General features: G+C 43.9%; 1 protein-coding gene across 1 annotated transcript in view; it reads left to right on the top strand.

Moving 5' to 3' along the window:
• arb2a (ARB2 cotranscriptional regulator A) overlaps positions 1 to 20,652 on the top strand; it is a 310,752-nt gene that overhangs the window by 237,895 nt on the left and 52,205 nt on the right. The window contains exons 9-10 of the mRNA XM_060906938.1: positions 5,899 to 6,015; positions 15,746 to 15,830. Coding sequence (XP_060762921.1) covers positions 5,899 to 6,015; positions 15,746 to 15,830 — 202 coding nt within the window. The remainder of the gene's footprint in view (positions 1 to 5,898; positions 6,016 to 15,745; positions 15,831 to 20,652) is intronic.

Below are 20,652 nucleotides of genomic sequence, written 5' to 3'. Positions count from 1 at the left end.
TGTCCACACTGGGGATTTTGTACCGATACAAAACTACTTTCGTACCGCAACACCTGTCCACACTAGCAACTATACCAGTACTGTAGCGGTATAACTGTATCAGTACGAAACCCACAAATGTATGGGTTTCGTACCGGTACAGTATCGGTACTGTAGCGCTTCGCTGTAGTGTGGACAGATGAAGCGGCTCTGTATCGATACAAATATAATGCGCATGTGCAAAGTCACACACCTCAATCGATGTCTTCGCTGAATAAAATAGTGAAGAACGGAGATTCGTTTGTTTCTTTCTCAACTGCCTCGCGCGTTTTATACGATTCGACTGAATAAATGACCACCAGAAATACAGACTGTACATTGACAACAAAAAGCACACACACGTTGTTTCATCCGCCATATTCTCGGAAGGAAGTTACTCGGTAACCACGGAAACATTTCGCGCACGTGCATTTCAACTACCGTGAAAGAAAACCGCAAACATTTCTCGCTAGTGTGGACAGATGCACTAAACTGTACCGGTATACTTTGTATCGATACAGTTATACCACTTTCATACCGGTATAAGTGTGAACACAGCATTATTTTTGCTGCGCCGGGAGGAGTTGAACAGTCTAATGGCCTGAGGGACAAAAGACTTCCTGAATCTGTCCGTGGTGCAGGGCAGGGACAACAGTATGCCACCGAACGAGCTCCTCTGCCTGATGATGGCGCCGTGCAGAGGATGGTGAATATTGTCCATGATTAAGAGCAGTTTGCTCAGGGCCCTTCGCTCTGCCACTGATGTAAGGGACTCCAGCTCAGTTCCCAGCACACAGCCAGCTTTCCTCACCAGCCTGTCAAGTTGTCAGCGTCTCTCTTCTTAATGCTGCCTCCCCAACACACTACAGCACAGAAGAGGACACTGGCTACCACAGACTGGTAGAACATCAGCAGCAGTTTTCGGCAGATCCTGAAGGACCCGAGCCTCCTCAGGAAGTAGAGTCTGCTCTGACCCTTCCTGTAGAGGGTGTCAGTGTTCACTGTCCAGTCCAGCTTGTCGTCCAGATGTACACCCAGGTATTTGTAGGTCTTGACCATCTCCACATCGACCCCCTCAATAGAGATCGGCTGCAGAGTCGGCCTGGACCTTCTAAAGTCCACAAGCATTTCTTTTGTTTTGCCAGTGTTCAGCTGCAGGTGGTTGGATTTACACCACAACACAAAGTCCTGTATCAGGCTCCTGTACTCCTCCTCCTGTCCATCATGAACACATCCCACAATCGCAGTATCGTCCGAGAACTTCCGCATATGGCAAGACTCCGAGTTGTATTTGAAGTTTGATGTGTAGAGAGTGAACAGAACTGGAGAGAGCACAGTCCCCTGTGGTGCTCCCGTGCTGCTTATCACCGTGTCAGAAATGCCGTTCCTGATCCTGACGTGTTGTGGTCTCCCGGTGAGGTAGTCTGTGATCCAGGAGACCAGATGTGTGTCCACCTCCATCTCCTGCAGCTTACCTCTCAGTAGAAGGGGCTGGATGGTGTTAAAGGCGCTGGAGAAGTCAAAAAACATGATCCTCACTGCGCCGCTCCCCTTGTCCAGATGAGAGTGAGTCCTGTGCAGAAGATAGAGGATGGCGTCATCCACTCCCACCTTCTCCCGGTACGCGAACTGCAGTAGGTCCTCAGCATGGTGGGCCTGGGGTCTGAGGAAGTTCAGCAGCAGTCGCTCCATGGTCGTCATCACGTGTGATGTCAAGGCAACCGGCCTGTAGTCATTCAGTTCCTTTGGATGTGCTTTCTTAGGGACTGGAATGAGGCATGACAGGAACTCTCCCGAGGCGAAGGCTCAGGTTAAAGACATGTTGGAGGGGCTCCCCCAGTTGGGCAGCGCAGGCCTTCAGCATCCTGGGACATACCTTGTCCGGGCCTGCTGCCTCCTGGGGTGCCTCCTCAGCTCTCTCCTGACTTGGTCTGCGGTGAAGATGTGTATTCCATCTGCAGGAGGTGTTGATGGCTCCAATGCTGCTGATGATGGTGGGGGGGGGTGAGGGCTGATCTGCCGGTGATGGTGACGGTGCTATAGAGGATGTGCAGTCACGTGACCCGTCCGTGTTTACTCCGCCTACTCCGCCATATTGGACGGCTTCAGGATTGTTTACCTTGTGCGAGTGTAATGGATCCAGGGAGTAATCCCTAAGAAAATTTGGAAAATACCCCATCTACATTGCGCGATTATTTGTCTAAGTTTGTTCAGCATCTTGAAGGTGACGTGAGGCAGCGTTACGTGGAAAAGTGTTCCAGGTTGGGGATTGCAGATCCGTACAACTTGCCGCAATCCTTGTTCAGGGAAATTCGGAGCTGCGGTGCCGGCGATTTGCCCGATCTGGCCTACCATGACATTTACAATTTTCTCGTGAATCTTGTTACACTGGCAAAGCCCTCAAAGCTTACAAGAGCCTGGAAGCTTATAAATATTTTGTTGCGGGATGGGTATCCCAACTATACCTCTGGAAGGTTCCGAAGAAGAATGTCTACTTGACAACCTCACGGGTAAGTGGCATTAAGACGTTTATCATAAAGAGACTATGCAGGACGTTTTATCGCTTATTTAGTAATTTTAATACAGAATTTACTCTGATGAAATTATTCAGACACTCCAACGCCCCCCCAAAGAAAAAAATCGGATCTGCGCGATTCACCCGTGAAAAAGGCGCATCCCTGTTTAAACTCGTAGGTTAACCGACTTTAACCGGCTAATGAGGCTCGGTGGTCGGTCAAGATTTTTTTTTTTTAGTTTTCGCCATCCCTACTATGGATTGGCCTTTCAAAGGCATATATGAGCCAAAAAGATAAAACATTGTCATAGACTAGGCCAGGGTAGTAGGGCTAGGCATAGCCATTTTAAACGTCTAACTGTCTAGTTTCTAAGTATGCAGTTATCATTCAATCCGAAAATCAACTTAACAGATGTACTAGGAGTACTGAATTAGAAGATTACACCTACCTGATATGTTCACTACAAATTCGGCTGGTAGAACTGGGGTACCAGTTTTCTCTTCGCACAGCGGGCACCCATTTTGCGCGTCTCTCCTCGTCTGCGGGGAATCTATAAAATGACAGGCCCTCCTTTTGGCCCTGTCTATTGATACAACCAAATGCTGAACAAGACATAACCATTCTCGAAAGATCTACTCCCACACACTTGATAATTAGAACGGGTTCGTCTAAGTTCTATGCGCGGCCTTGCCGTCCAAAATGGCGGATAAACAAATATCACGTGACCTCGTGACGTCACGTGCACGCTCTCTATAATCCATGCACGGTGTTAGAGGCGAGTCGGCATGTTCACAACAGATTCATCGACAGTTTCATTTTTATTTGCTGGCTGGAGTGTGCCTTTAACATTGTAGCTACACGCGGGTGGTATTTCTCATCACATCATCCATTATCTTGTTTCCCTCAGTAATAGTTTGAAGTGGAGAGTGATTTTGGCCTAGAAATGTCTCACAGAATAGCTCCACAAGCTCTAAATGGAACCACACAACTCTAGCGAGCGATTGTAGGAGCATATGTGGCATTTGCTGCTCTCGCTGGCCGTAATTGGACAGTTAATCAATCAAATATTTAAGCTTCATTTTACCACGCGGCAGGGTGCATGGATTATAGCAGCAGTTTGGGTGCATTAGGCTGAGCTCAACGACGATACGAACAGCATGGCTTCCTGAATCAGCCAGCATCTGGATTCACATCTGTGTATGAACACGAGTGCATCCTGCATCTTCATGTGTCGGTACTTTTCGCTGGTTAGCGAGCTCCCGTTAAAAGCTTGCACGAGTTCTTTATTTATTTGTTACTTTTGTCCTCCTGCATTCATCTAGAAATGTGTTGAGAATTTCTTTTTCTTTTTTCTTCCCCCCGCCTACCCCCCAGGGACACTATTGTGGATTATCAGTCAGTTCTCACCTAATTATCTGGTGACTTGCGCTGCCTTTGACACACAATTATCAAAGCTCTAAATAATTGTCTTATTGCCTGTGTGTTTAGATGCAAGTCTTAGGGAGAGTCTTGGCCTTTGTTCTGGCCGATGCTGAAATGGAAGGGTGTTGAGTGTGTCGGGCTGTATACACGCGTGTATCACGCTTCATGCTGTCAGCTATGTCGAAGGTAAAATAGCCGAAATGAAAGTGTGATTTTTCAAATTCCCAAAATCCAAGCAATTAGCTTGCTCCATAATATAAGACAGCTCGAAGAGCTAAATGCTGCATATTACACGAGAGGTTATGAGGGAGGTCAAGCAGAAAGAAAGAGAGAAGGAATGGAGTGGAAGGGGGTTGTTGAGGCATGCGTCACCTTTTCAGCTTAAGGGTTTAGTTTATATCAGAAAAGCTTTTGACACATCCCGAGACTGAGTACGCGTTTTCTGTACTGTAAGGTGTATGCCTTTGGAAAGTTTCATACATCCAGTACTAAATACATTTCTTCACAGCATTAGAACCACCTTACTGTAATTTGTACGGTAGGGCTGAGAAGTCCATTTAGGATTTTCACCCACTTGGCCATAATTAGTCCGTTTCCAGCAACGTCCGTCTTTACACTCGTGTTTCTCTTCAGGCCAGATGCTGAAGTGCACAAGTAGAAGGGGCAAGAGCAAGCAAATGGTTCAACATCTGGTTTTTTTTTTTTTTTTAATGCAACAAGTCCATGCGCATTAGCATTGCTGTGCTTGCTTTTTGAAGCTGAAGACGGATGAGCAGCAGCTGCCCAGTGCGTCTTCTCACTGCTAACCACTAATGTTGACAGGCTGAGAGAGACGGGCGTGTGGGAATGGGAATCATAGCACTCATTCATCTATCCATCCCATCGTTCATAATTCATTCCAGTTGATCTAATCACATGGTTATTCTCTAACCCTACATGTGTCGAGTTTTTGTTTTTCCATTCGACTGCACAAAAGCGCACGGTCGGACGTCGATGATGATAGGTGTGCGTGTGGGTGCGTCAGACAAGTCACTGAAGGATATCCAATCAAAAGCACGCGACGCTGTACGTCCGATACACATGCGGCTGTGCTCCCAATGGAAATCATATTTCCTTTGCGGTTTCTCATGTTATCCGATTGCCATGTTCACACTGAGGTTGTGTTTACATGCCTCTGCACTGTTTGTCATGACATAACGGTATTTATGATATTAAATGCCATTTGGGTTACACTATTCCTATAAAATCCCCTAAAGGTTCCTGTCACGTTGCCAGCGACCTGCGTTTTCTTCTGCGCTGGTCTGGTTATTTTATAGTTTTTGGCGAGACTGTCGACAACTTTGGTGTCTAGACGATCTTCGGGCTCGGTTACTTTTAAGCAGCATCATATCCCTGTTTCACCGACACTTTGAAGAGTTTTAAGGCCTTGAATTTGTCATTCCCTCGGGCACTGTTGAGTCCTAGGGAGGAATTTGAGCCAGGCATGCGTAAGTGTGTGTGTGTGTTTATACATGCAAGTGTTACCTGCTTCCTAGCCTTTTCTTTAACAGGATGCTCCTGAGAGTAGCTTATCAGCAGTGTGATATATTAGTTCTTAGTGCCTTAATAGATTCCATTTATCTCTATACACCCCCTTTAATTTAGCTGTGCTTGGGGAAAGCACTGTATTCAAATGACCACGGACATTTTGATGTAGCACCCAGCCCAGCTCGATTCCCTATAAAATGGATCAAGTGAAGTGATTGTTAACCTATTGTTGTCAGACCTGTCTCCTTCCCTGGCTCCTTTATCTTACGCTTCGCGGTTAGCGTATACATACAAAGTGTGTTGTTAATGATGCCACTGACAAGTCCATCTGTTATGTCGAGAAACTATACTTTTTTTTTTCCCTTCCTGAAAATGCTTGCATAACCTCCTATATTTCTATTTCTATAACTCTCAGATGATCCAAAGAGAAGATGAAGTGATGTCACGTGTACGTGCAGTGGCCATGACTGACTCAGTTCACAACGTGTGGCACCAAGAAGCCAGCAGATCCATCAGAGTGTGGCTGAAAGAGGTATAAATCTGTCTCTCGTCCCTCAGTTTCGATCAAAATTCCCCATCCTTAGTGGCTACATAACATTTCAGTATACACTACCGTTCAAAAGTTTGGGGTCACTTTGAAATGTCCTTATTTTTGAAAGAAAAGCGCTGTTCTTTTCAATGAAGCTCACTTTAAACTAATCAGAAATACACTCTGTACATTGCTAATGTGGTAAATGACTATTCTAGCTGCAAATGTCTGGTTTTTGGTGCAATATCTCCATACATATGATTCTTTGGCCATTTTTCAGAGAATATGAATGATAACACAAAAACATATTTTCCACTCATGCTTAGTGGTCGGGTGAAACCATTTATTGTCAAACGACTGTGAAACTACCCAAATGACCCTGATCAAAAGTTCACATACCCTGGTGATTTTGGCCTGATAACATGCACAGAAGTTGACACAAATGGGTTTGAATGGCTACTAAAGGTACAGTAACATCCTCACCTGTGATCTGTTTGCTTGTAATCAGTGTGTGTGCATAAAAGCTGAGTGAGTTTCTGGGATCCAGACAGACTCCTGCATCTTTCATCCAACCACTGATGTTTCTGGATTCTGAGTCATGGGGAAAGCAAAAAATTGTCAACGGATCTACGGGAAAAGGTAGCTGAACTGTATAAAACAGGAAAGGGATACAAAAAGATATCCACGGAATTGATAATGCCAGTCAGCAGTGTTCAAACTGTGATTAACAAATGGAAAATCAGGGGCTCTGTTAAAACCAAACCACGGTCAGGTAGACCAACAAAAATTTGTGCCAAACAGCACAGAGACGAGCCTCAAAACTTCTGGAACAAGGTAATTTGGAGTGATGAGACCAAAATTGAACTTTTTGGCCACAATCATAAACGTTACATTTGGAGAGGTGTCAACAAGGCCTATGATGAAAGGAACACCATTCCTACTGTAAAGCACGGAGGTGGATCGCTGATGGTTTGGGGATGTGTGAGCTACAAAGGCACAGGAAACTTGGTCACAGTTGAAGGAAAGATGAATGCAGCACGTTATCAGCAAATACTGGAGGCAAATTTGCACTCATCAGCCCGGAAGCTGCGCATGGGACGTACTTGGACATTCCAACATGACAACGATCCAAAACACAAGGCCAAGTCGACCTGTCATTGGCTACAGCAGAACAAAGTGAAGGTTCTGGAGTGGCCATCTCAGTCCCCTGACCTCAATATCATCGAGCCACTCTGGGGAGATCTCAAACGCGCAGTTCATGCAAGACAGCCCAGGAATTTACAGGAACTGGAGGCTTTTTGCCAAGAAGAATGGGCAGCTTTACCATCTGAGAAAATGAAGAGCCTCATCCACAACTACCACAAAAGACTTCAGGCTGCCATTGATGTTAGAGGGGGCAATACACGGTATTAAGAACTGGGGTATGTAAACTTTTGATCAGGGTCATTTGGATGTTTTTTGTTGTCGTTATGATTTAAAAATAGAAAACACAGTTGTTTATCAATAAATGGCTTCACCCAACCACGAACCATGAGTGGGGAAAAAAGTTTTTGTGTTATCATTCATATTCTCTGAAAAAAGGCCGAGAAAGCAAAAATTCTGCCAGGGTATGTAAACTTATAAGCACAACTGTAGGTGTATAGCGGCCCATTTCCAGCAACTCTCACTCCAGTGTTCTAATGGTACAATGTGTTTGCTCATTGCCTCAGAAGGCTAATGGATGATTAGAAAACCCTTGTACAATCATGTTAGCACAGCTGAAAACAGTTGAGCTCTTTAGAGAAGCTATAAAACTGACCTTCCTTTGAGCAGATTGAGTTTGTGGGGTCGATTAAATGCTCAAAATGGCCAGAAAAATGTCTTGACTACATTTTCTATTCATTTTACAACTTATGGTGGTAAATAAAAGTGTGACTTTTCATAGAAAACACAAAATTGTCTGGGTGACCCCAAACTTTTGAACGGTAGTGTAAACCTCACGATAAACAATCACCTTCACTCGTATTGACTGCATACATCAACTCGAGCAGTGCTGCATTTCATTCAGCAGACAGAGGCGCTCCTGGAACAGTCACGAGAAGCCAATAGTTTGGGTTGGTTTGTTTTTTTTATTTATTTACGCCGCACTCTTGTTTGCCTGTCCGGTCAGATGTCAATGAGAAATCAAAGCCAAAGGTCAGAAGGCTCTCCATGAAAGCAGTAGTTTTATTCAGTTGTTGCCCTTTCAAAGCTGATTCCAGAGTCCTTAGGCAACACCTGGGAACCTTCAGGATGCACCAACTGCATTGAAGTAGGCAGATTCTTTGTGCACAGGGTGTACAAGCGAAGCACAAATCACTATGGCAAACACACACACACATTCACAAATTGAGTATTACAGAGATGGACAGTAACAAAGTACATTTACTTGAGTATTGTACTTAAGTACACTTTTTGAGTATCTGTACTTGAGGTTTTTTTTTTTTTATGCCTCCGCCACCTTAAAGGGATAGTTTGGGATTTTTGACATGAATCTGTATGGCATCCCCATCAATAGTGTCGTGCAAACACACTGCCTTACCCCTGACAGCATCCTGTGAGTCCAGTTCTTGTCCAGTTTTGGTCCAGACGAAAGTAGTCCGGCAAGTTTGTTGGGGTCACGAAAGTAAAACGTTTTTCGTCTCAAAACAGTATGTGTTCAAAAGAGTGATATATTTGCATCACAAAACCGTTGTCAAATAAAAAGTCAGACCTCGAAATCGCTTGGCACTATTTTCTCTCCCTTCTTATCACTGCGCGCTGCCGCCAGGTGACAGCCACGGCGCAGAGACACCGCGCAGCGCCTGAAAACGGGTGCGCAGCACCTGAAAACCCGTTTTCAGGCGCTGCGCGGTGTCTCTGCGCCTGCAGCGGTGCTTTGCCTGTGCTGTGGCTGAAAATAGTTCCAGATATAAATTGGTCTAGTAAATCCCTTCGTGTTAATTTGCATTGATATGTGTACTCGATGTGAATGTACAGGTCATGAGAAATAATTATAAAAAGTCTTCCGAAAGAGCCGGCTCCTTATAGTAAGAAGAGCCGAAAGAGCCGAAATTCCCATCACTAGTAAACAATGAATGAACCAGCCGTGGCTGTCACCTGGCGGCAGCGCGCAGTGATGAGAAGGGAGAGAAAATAGTGCCAAGCGATTTTGAGGTCTGACTTTTTATTTGGCAACGGTTTTGTGATGCAAATGTATCACTCTTTTGAACACGTACTGTTTTGAGACGAAAAACGTTTTACTTTCGTGACCCCAACAAACTTGCCGGACTACTTTCGTCTGGACCAAAACTGGACAAGAACTGGACTCACAGGATGCTGTCAGGGGTAAGGCAGTGTGTTTGCACGACACTATTGATGGGGATGCCATACAGATTCATGTCAAAAATCCCGAACTATCCCTTTAAGGTGCAGGAGGCATTGTGTTTTTGGGTTGTGCGTGCGTCCATGCATGCGTCCATCCCGAAACCGTCCGTGCGTCCGTCTGTCCCGAAACCTTGTGAACACAATATCTCAAAGGCAAATGAAAGGAATTTCACCAAACTTTCACCATTCGTGCGCTTTGGGACAAACATGAACTGATTATATTTTGAGATCAAAAGGTCTAAGGTCAAGGTCACTGTGAGGTCAAATGTCTGTCCGAAAACCTTGTGAACACAATATCTCCAAGGCAAATACAAGTAGTTTCACCAGGTCAAGATTACTGTGAGGTCAAATGTCCATCCCCAAATCACAATTTAATAAGGCGTGTAGTCTACCGGGCGGAGGCATCCCCATCAGCGTCGAGTTCTATCTAGTTTTTGGAAACTTCTGGCTTTAACTTCACTACATTTGAAAGACAAATATCGTACTTTTCACTCCACTACATTTCTGTCAAGGTCCTCGTTACTCGTTACTATGAAGCAGCTTTGAAAGTGGATGTTTTTTCTTTTCTAAAACGTGATTGTTTTTTTCGCAGGTGACACTGAGAGCCGATCAGTAATCACTAGGGTCACGTCACGTCCATAGACTGTATAAAATCAAGTTCAGTGATTTCTCAGCAGCGTTATTTAACACGATCAGTTGATGGCGGAATGGAAGAAGACGGTTCTTCTGAGGAATGCACGCACCCATGGTTCTATAGCTAGGACCCACGTTTCAGTTTTCTGAAAAGATTAAAGATTTGTTTCGTTTTAATTGTTTGCTTTGTTATCCGAAAACGAATCACATCACGGCCAACAAAAACTCGCCGTCCAACCTGTGGAAGTACATTGAGGTATATAAACGTTTTATTCCAAGAGAAAGCTTGCAGTGAAGTTGTCTGTGCTTTTAGAGCTAGCGATAACATTGCAATAGCTATGCAGTCTGGTTAGTCAAATGACTTTCTATGGATTTTCCCGCCAAGTCGCCGTAGCCTTGTCCACGGCTAACGTTAACGCATAGCTAGTTAACTTGGACACTGTTAGTTAGCGTGTAAAAACGGAGTTACGCTAACATGAATAACGTTAACTTATCTGAAGTGCTTTCAGAAATATGTTTTAGCATAATCTTGCCAAATAAACAGAATGTTGAAATCTTTCTTTTCTAGTAGCGTTAGCTATCCAATATGATTTTTGAGTTTGAAAAGAGTTTGCTAGCATGTCAGGTGGAGCTTCACTGACCAGCTAGCTTAACGTTAAACCACTATGATGGCACAGTATGCGTTCATTTTGTGAATTCACATTTCTGTCTTTAGTAATGGTGTTAGGTTTTGTAAGTGTTGTGGCAATAATACAACGACGCGTTGACACAAAATGTACTTTTAATACTTGAGTATTTTTAAAAGTAAGTACTTCAGTACTTTAACTTAAGTAAAAATTTGACTGGACAACTTTCACTTGTATCGGAGTAACATTTGACCAGTGGGATCTGTACTTTGACTCAAGTAATGAAGTTGGGTACTTTGTCCACCTCTGGAGTATTATAGGAGGTTCAGTAGTTGTGTTTAGTGCACTTGACAAAACCTAATAGCAGCTAATCTTTAACATTTTGGACGTTAGGTTTGATTGGCTCCCTGCTCTTCTAGCATCACACCTACAATTAGCATTGGTGAAAGTTCAGCTGAAGTGAGCACCATCTTAGTTTTCACTCAGTATGTATATAAATGCATTGTTTTTATTTTAAAAGCTTTGGTGTGCAATGAGGGAACTCCGCTGGTCCCAGACTCTCAAACTGGCCGTCTTCTGTCTGTGCAGTCGCTATAGACCCCGCCCACAATGCCATTCCAACCAGTTGACCTTCAGTTCCTGTGCAACACGCCACTTAACCAATCGCCAAATTTTTAAAATGAAGATTACGCTTAATTCCTGGGAAAATTTGTCTTGTTGGACAATTAATTAACATTAATTAATGCCTCAATGAACGTTAAACACACATTTATTATATTATCATGATTAATCATTGCTGTCACTTGTAAGTACTTGAGTACTTGTAGCCATCCATAACGTACACACAGCCTGTACCACCTGGGGTATGCAAAATACATGTCATCAAACTTTATTACAGTATATTTTTCGCCGTCAAACATTTTCTTCAAGATAAGCGAAGATCTGTCTGTCCATTTTTTTTTTCTCTTTTTAATTTTTCTGTCTCTGGGTGTTGTATCTTTTTTTTTTTCCTTCTCATTTCAGTTTGGATTCCCTCTCTCTCTCTCTCTCGGGCCTCAGGAGTCAGTCGTGTTTGTGATGGCCTTCTGCTTTTGCTGGACTTCCTGTTTCTTATTTGTTAGAGAAATTATGGTGGTATGGCATAACTGGAATGTAAAGTGTATTTATTTGTGATTACTATTCTTATAAACAGTAAGTTCCCTAATCATCTCTTTCTACCACTATCCCTTTCACACACACACACGCACCTACCTTTAGGCTGAGTTGAGCACACATTAACACGAACATTATTCCAGTTTACATACGGAGAACACTGATGGCCTTAGCAAATTATTTAATTATTTTGCAGACATCAAATACCAGAATAATGAAAATGAGTCATTTTTCAGGAATTTTGTCTCTTTATTCATTAAACAATTTAACTCTGCGCCGCTCTGATAGAGGTTTTCACATGCTGTTGTCAGATCGTTTAGTCTATCGGGTTTTTTTTTTTATTATTATTATACTACATCAGACGAGGTTTTAATCAGTGCCCAGCTCTTGGCCTTCCACAGTTTTTGTGTAGCTTTGGGCTCTTCCCAGACCTCAGATCATCCTCCCTCTGCTTGCTGTAGCTGCATCTTGTCAGTATAGGAGTGTGGAGGTTAGATTGCACCTCTAGCAGGGTACCATGGCTGCCTTTGCTGCCCTCATCCTCCTTGTTAAACCTTCCAGCAGCATCCCCTTTCTGTGGGAGGACAGTAAGTATGAGATCAGAAAGATGGAGGAATTTTGGGGGGGATTTTTACGAATGCTGAAGAGTCGGAAATAATCTGAGCTTCTCGTAGCACTGGAATCCCCAGAGTAGCAAAGATGTACAGCCAAGGAATGTCCCTATGGACCTGGTTAGAAGAGAGTAGGGGAAGAAAGACGGGCATTTGGAGTAACACATGTATAAGAATAGCATGATGCCATTTACAGTACAGGATGTATAGATGAGCAATTGGGTGACGAGATGGCCAAGTTAATCACTGGTGCACTACATCAAAGTATTATGTAAATAATAATGATAATAATAATAGCTGAGGTTAGCTCCATGAACATGTTCACACATGAAACCATACTGTACCTCTACACTCGGGTATCTTTGAATTCACTGAAGCTCTGGTGCATTAGATTAGGGTAGTGTGTCTTGTCCAGTGCCTCGTCAGAGGCTCTGGCACTCTACTGGTCTCATGGGTCTCCATCTTACTTACTGTAGATGAATGAGCTGTGATCGACCGTAGAGATGAGTACTGACAGGCTTGTGTAAGCAAGTTACTCTCAGAGGTAGAAATACAAGCGGCAAAAAAGGATTGAGTTTTCGCAGAGGCCATGAGCGCGTGTACAAAATACGAAGAATTTTTTTTCTTTCGAGACCGGTAGACATTGAGATTACTCATATCATATATATAGAATTTATGATCTATGAAAGGTCCTTCAAGGCAAAACCTACAGCAATGTGTTTCTTATACCGATAGCGTTTGCAGCAAAGGAAGCAAAGTACACGTAACTGTCTAAAGAACCCTTCAGTGTATCTGTAGAGAGATAATCTGGTCATTCATGATAATCAAATAAGTTTTAAAAATTGCTACCTGACCTTACCATAGTCCTGCTCGTCGCATATCTTCGTGGATCTACTTTTGATCAGAGGCGTGGCTCAGAGAGCTTAATGGCGCTGTGTTGGTTGGCGAGCGCTCTCTCTATGGGAGCTAGCACCTGTGTGCAGTTTACCTTCTCTAAGCAGGCTATTAGGGAAGTGCTTAGTGTCCTACCAAGCTCCTGCACCCTGTCTCGTGTCTCACAGCCCACAGGAGCCACAACACCGTCGCCATCTGGACCTGATTAATGCTGATGGACCTAGGCGAGGACCATTATCGCTCATTTGGGGCTATTCCTCATTTTTCATCTCTGCCGGCTTTAGTCTGAGAAGAATTGAGATGAGATAATACAGCATTTTCTGGCGTTATGGCATTTTCTTTATAGTGAGATGCTGAGAGCTGGATTTATTCGTGTGCGCGCTTTAAGAATTATAAGCGTCTTTTAAAAGTAATCAAACATTTCTGTTGCATTGCTGTATACATAGGTTAAATCCAGCATCAATAAAGGCTCTGCAGTTAAACAAATAAAGTTATGTAGAACCCAAGGGTTTACCTTTTCTCAAGAATGCCCAAGTAGACTTTGTACCTATTTTCCTTAGAGAGGAATGGTATGGATATGCTTCAAGTACTTGTCTCAAAACCCTTCATACTCTTTTTGCAATGGGATTCCATGGTTGAAAGTGTCGTATCCTGTCTCCAGTCATCTCCTCATTCAGAACGCTGATGCAGCCACTCTTGGTAAACATTTGTCATCCTTTCTGATTTCCCCCATCTGCAGTTTTACCCGTTGGCCTTGGCTTCATCTCTCGATCCTGAAGCTGGTTCCAGCTTGCCTTTGACAAATCTATTGAAGCTCCTTTTTCAACTCTAGCACCCTCCCTCTACCACTTTCTCTGACTGGGACCAGAGGCTTTGAAATTCCTCCTCTTGCATCCAGCCCAGCTGACATCTTCCTCCAGACGGCATGAATTAAGGCTACACAATGAGACACTTGATGTAGCAGTCAAGGAGCGTTCCGTTTGGTGGCTGGGCTCCATGCTGCACAACTAGGGCAGCAGGAATTCTAAAAATACACAGTGCATGATTGTTTATTCCAGTGACAGGTGACATTCCCCCTACCCAACTCAGCATGGAGACGATTGACAGGATTAGAGAAGAAGAATAAGCAGGAGAAGAATAGGAGGGGCACTGCAGTGGGGAGGTCACAAGAGGTCTTTCTTGCTCTGGTGGTGTTATAAAGCAGTTAAAACATGTTTGCAAAATCAGTTGGGAATCTGTATGTGCCGGTGTTCAGTTTGATTTCGTTTGTTGTTCTTTGTTAGGGAGTACTGGTTTAATAGCTAATGTTTGAACCTTTGTCATGCACCATGTCCTTTCAAGTTAATGCCAGACAGAATTGCACCGAGCTGTTCCTTCTCAGCATTAACAGCACAATATGGATTTTTATTATTCAGTAAGACCAGCTCAGTCGGCAAGTATGCCAAGTACAAAAGAACAAAGGATCCTTCCCAGTCTACGGCTCAGCTCTGGCCATCCTACATACTATCTGTACACACTAGATTACTGATCCCAGGTTGGTTGGTGAGGGTACAGTAACCTCTGGGGACATACCAGGCTCAAGGGGTTAGCAAGGTGACAGGCTGAGGTGTGACATGGCCTGGAATCCTGTCATGTGTTCTGGGGGGGGGGGGGGGGATGTGTGTAGTGGGCTGTCCAAAGCAATGGGACTGCTCTTCTCTGGTCTTGTCATGGGAGGGTAGTTTTGGGAGTGAGGTCTGGGGGGTCGCCGGATTAGATAGTGTATGTATGCGAATCAGAGCCAGGGCGAGGCCGGGTCACAGCTTGGTTGAGAAGGGGGAGCTATAATGGCTGACAGAGCAGTGTCTGCAAAAGTAAACATACTCAGATAAGCAGCGCTTCACAAGGCCGCCAGCTGCAACATGCTAATCTCGTTTACATTTCTCTCTTCAGTTGAACTGGGTTTTTTTTTTAATCTTATCTCCAGAACCTACTTTTCCACTGCATTCCTTAGGAACCTCTTTTTCTTCTACATCACACCCCATCTGAACCAAAAGTCTCTTCCTATACCGTCTACAACACCTATACAGTAGTGCCTCACATGAATCAAGAAAAATGCGTCATAACCAAACCCAGAATGTGAGCCAATTTCTTTACTCTCATCTCAGATGTGAATTTCTGAGATGCATGTCTAATTAAACTTGCTGTGACTGTGGACAAAAGGCCCTTAATGAAGAGAGAAAACGCAGGAGATGAGAGCGGCTCTGTCTCAGTAACAGGACTGATGGCGAAGGGGGTCAACGAGGTCACCGGTGTGATCAGTCACCCCCTAGATCAGCAACAGAGGCGCGTCCGCTTCCCAGCAACAAACACTCTTAACTGTCGCTGAGCCATGCCGGCAAGCCGCCTAATTGCTTGTTCCTGTCTTTCTCTCTCTCTCTCTCTCTCTCTCAGCGATGCTGTAACTGGGTGTCGAGTCCTGAGCCGTTGGATACCCCAGTGGACTCATTGCTCCCTGATTGTCGTCGCCGCTCAGCAGGTACGAGTCTGTACTGTTCCCAGTCCTCCATCACTTCCCAGATGTTCAGCGAAGCGTATCAAGCGAAGCACCATTTATCTGTTTTCACTGATTAATTAATTTCATTCAAAATTATATGAATGGTAAAGCATATTTTAGTAATGTCCTTAGGTAACTAGATGGTTTATATCCTCCTGAGAACCAACCCATAGACTTGTGTCCTCTGTAGTCGACATTAGTTTTACGTGCACACCCTCTTACTCTTTCAAGCTATTCACTTGAATCCTGGTGTCTTGTAAAGGCCTCTGCATGCTCTTGCGACAAGGCTTTCGCAGATAGCTTTTCGCAGACAGTTGTAATTTATTGTTGAGCGGGGATAATAGGCGTGCGCGATGTTATTCACTGGCACAACGCAAGGGGGCGCGAAGTCGCTAGGAGTAGTTGGTGGGTGTGGTTAGTGGAGTGTTTATCGTCCGGTTACTTATAATGACTAGAACTTTTTTTTTTTATAATGACTAGAACTGCAGTCGTATAGATGTACGTATTTCCTCAATCAACCGCTCTTCATGCTGCTCCATCTTCGCTCGTGTTTTTAAAAATGCCGGTCGTGAAAGCAAACCAAACCGGGAAAGTAGGGAAGCGGAAGTGTGTGTACAGCGGATGTAGAGTGGACCAATCAGAGCCCTCTTGTCTGCGGCGCTGTCTGCGAGGCTTCTGCGGTGGTCACAATTTTTGGGAGGTGCGCGCAGAGCGTCTGCGAAGGTGGGGGGGCTACGCAGACACTGTCTGCGACGCTATCTGCGAGGACTGGGTTGTCAGCATAAATTGGCCTTAAAGAGTACATCCTGGGCTTTCCAATGATGTATCATGTGACTAGGAGGGTTGCTGGGAAATTCCTAGTAAGGAAATGGCAACAAAAGAGAAATTGAGAGAGACATTTTTTTTCTTGGCTCCCAGGAGGATATGTTAAGTTTCCTTTATTTTCTTTTGGTCTGAGTGTACATCCAGCGTGTCCATAATTCTGGATTACGTTTGTAATCTGCAGCTAATGTAATCCAGGATATGTCTGGCCTGATATTGCCCTTCTCCCTGTAGCGTGAGGTTAGGGCTTTCTGTTCTGATCGCCTTCATGCCCCATGCATGGGCTGTTATACATAACTGACAGGTTAGCCATAGTTTCAGATTTTAAACTGCTGCTGATATCGCGGTGTAATGAAGGGCCTCTCGCGCTGTGGGTTAATCTTCCAGTGTCATCGCTAAAGTATGTCTTTTCTTGTTGTTCATGGCCTTGGTGGAAATCATCATATCCATGAACTAGCATTTCAGAGCAGAGATGATGCAGTTCTGTTCCCTTGAGCTCTGTGAATAAGCCTCCGTGTAGGAATCTATCAAACCTGACAGCACCGGTTAGATAGTTTATACGGGAAACAACAGATCACTTAATTAAACTAATACGTCATCTACTGGTGCATTACCAGGAGATAAAAAGTGGTTTTATAAGAACCTATGTATCTTTTGGATGCTTTACTATAAACTCTAACAGAATGATATTAATATAATGGGACCAACAGTAATAACATTGCTGGTTTCCAGGAGAAATGTTAAACTGAGACAGACCTAGAAGCCGTTCATGAAATCTGGGCCTAAGGTTTAGACCTGATTTTTTTTTTTTTTTTTTCCATACATGAATTTTGCAGTCTTGTCGTGCTGTATTTATTTCTATGACAAAAACAGGCATGCGTATTCCGATTTAAAAGGATTGCATTTCTTGCTTAACATCCAAGTTTGTTTGAAATCCAGGCTAGACGGACCGTGGACAGGCAGAGTTGCAGTATGTGAGGGCTGTGTCGTAATGGTTCAGACACACTCATTAGTCTGTGTGTGGTGCTGGCCGATGGTAGTATTTTATTCTTGGATCGATGGGAAACAGCAAGGTGGAGAAAAGCATGTCTATTGTACTTAATCATCTGTGAATCTCCTACCATCATACCATGTGTTTATGATGTGGGAATGATGCGTCTGCATGTCTAGATGCATCCATCTGTGTGTCCTGCTCTGACATCTCTGTTTCCAACATGATAAAACGTAGACCATTTTTTTTCCTTCTTTCTTTTTGTCCGTTTCCTCTTCCAAGCGGCCCATCATTCAAAAGGATTCTTCAGGAGAAGGTCAGCGCGCCTTGTCAGAAAGTCTGGCAGAATTTTATCAGTTCAAGCCGGCTGAAATATGTGCTGAAATGCGCTATAGCCTGGTAGCGCTGGAGAGCCTGACCTACAGTACAAGCTCAGACAGGAAGCAGCTTGCACACACCAGCACAGAACAGTCAGGAAGCAGATCTGGACACTGGATGATATACAAGTGCCAGGTTTGGGCTGTTGTGGTTTCGAAATGTGTGGTTGGGTTCAATGGATCGAATCAAGGACCTGTTCTCGCTCTGCTTTTCACAAGCACTTGTGCTTCTTAAAAGCTCTCATCTCTTCACGTCTTCACACGGATAAGTCACACTCCTCACACATCTTCCTCCACCACACTTATTACTCATTGTTGGACCCGATTATTAATTACAAAGGGAAGAGTGCCCTGAAAGTAAACAGTGATTAATTGTTAACAAAAGTAAGTTAACATGTACCTGAACTGTAATTATCTGTCCTGCACACTACAAGGTTCTGAACACAGACAAGTAATTAACCCTAATTTCATTTACAATAAAGAAGAACAGAGCGGAGTAGTGAACTTAAACAATTTGATATAGAGCAAGAGTTTTGTCAGCTGATTTTCCACTCAAAGGGCTGAAATGTTTTTTTTTTCCAATTAAAAATAAATTAAATTAAAATTTTATGTAAGGACAAGACCACTGAACACACTGACGTTATTTGTCCGACTACAAATGCAATACTTTTTTTCCATTTTTCCTTTATTATTTTTTTTTTTTTTACCTGAATCTGTTATTAGCTAATGAACAAGACCCTTTTAAAAATGTAATTTTAATGTCAATTGACTCAAAGTATGGAACAATGAGCGAGTATTTTGGTCTCTGAAAGCAACTCGACACTCTGTGATGTGAATGCGCCTAATAAAGACATGTTTGATGAAAACAATCGCATACAATGGTCCTGGGACCACTTGTGTAACTTCACTGGTCCATGTCAGTGACAGCATAGAGCTCCACTGGGCCATGTTTTTTGCACAATGGAAAGTCATTGGTCCATGCACTGCTGACTCAATAGAGTTCCATTACCATTTTTTACCCGCTCGCTTGTTCCACGTGCTATTGACGGCCCAGTTCTACCGACTCTATTAAAGCTGTAGAGTCGGTCATGAGCGGCATACCTTCACTCATCCCTCCACGCCCAGCATTCAGGTGCACCTGGTGCTTTTTGGCGCCCTTGGTCACATTTCCCGAGGAAACGCAGACCCACTCAACTTTGTGACCTCTCTTATTTTTCCAGCCTGTTTTCGCCCCTTGCAATCACGAGTTTATCCGTAAGATCAAAGGAAATATCACTCTTTTCCAACTGGATGTGCCACCCATGTTACGAAGGGAAAGTTCAGCGGGACACTGCGGGAAGGTTATCGCCATTTAGTTTCCATGATGAACTCGTGAAGACATGCCTTGTGACCAGCCTGGAACAATGTGTTTGCTGTCAACCAGGAGAGACAAGGATCAAACATGAGATCAGCCATCACAAAAGGCTGATGAAGCACAGGTGTACTGTATGTGCATTTTCATGTTAGCTGCTTAGTGCGGATAAGACTTGGAAGCATGTCGTACTCTGAATCTAGGTCAACAGATTTTTATCCCTTCATCTGTTCAGATCGCAAACGAATGAAGTCAACATATCAGACTGATTGTAGATCCAAACTATGTGCATACTTGGTGGTTTTTTTTTTCTTTTCCCTTTTATTTCACCGGAGTCCTGCACTCCAATTCAAGGAGTTTTGTGAATTTAGTTTAGTTGGCAAATTGGGAAGCCTTGGAGTCAATTTTACTTCACAAAATAATCCTGCTGGTTGTATCTCATCATACAAGTATTGTAGTTTTGAAACGTGGCTTTGGTTGAGTTCAATCTTGAAACATGGAAAAGAAATCAAGGCTCTTCAATGGCCACTTTTTCCTGGTCATGGTGGCGTTGGATCCTGGAACCACTGTGCTTTTGAGCAGTGGGAATAAACCAGAAATCCCAGAGGAAACCCACACGGACACGCAGAGAATATGTGAAACTCCACACAGGAAATGACTCCAGGTCAGGATTGCACCGGGAACACCGGAGTTATGATGCAGCAGTGCTACCTGCACCATTAATACTGCCTGGAAAATTCTCCAGTCAACTTTTTATCCGGTGTATCGGTAGATACAGCCAAACTAGCTCATCCCACTGATTAGGAGTTGAACAGAATTAACCTGGGATCATGTTTAAGTTCCAATAAGTGGGACCGTTTAATCAGGAAATAAGTCCATAATAAGCCCAAGATGCAAAACTGAGTGCAAGTTCGAATAGCAGCATGAATAGAAATTAATCCGTCAGTGTTATAATGGTGAAGGGAGAACAGCTGGATTTTGCACCATCTCATCTCATCTCATTATCTCTAGCCGCTTTATCCTGTTCCACAGGGTCGCAGGCAAGCTGGAGCCTATCCCAGCTGACTACGGGCGAAAGGCGGGGTACACCCTGGACAAGTCGCCAGGTCATCACAGGGCTGACACATAGACACAGACAACCATTCACATTCACACCTACGGTCAATTTAGAGTCACCAGTTAACCTAACCTGCATGTCTTTGGACTGTGGGGGAAACCGGAGCACCCGGAGGAAACCCACGCGGACACGGGGAGAACATGCAA

The sequence above is a fragment of the Neoarius graeffei genome, chromosome 24, assembly GCF_027579695.1.
Source record: "Neoarius graeffei isolate fNeoGra1 chromosome 24, fNeoGra1.pri, whole genome shotgun sequence".
Classification (NCBI taxonomy): domain Eukaryota; kingdom Metazoa; phylum Chordata; class Actinopteri; order Siluriformes; family Ariidae; genus Neoarius; species Neoarius graeffei.
Note: the sequence above shows the minus strand (reverse complement) of the source record. Positions and strands in the feature narration are given on the sequence as shown.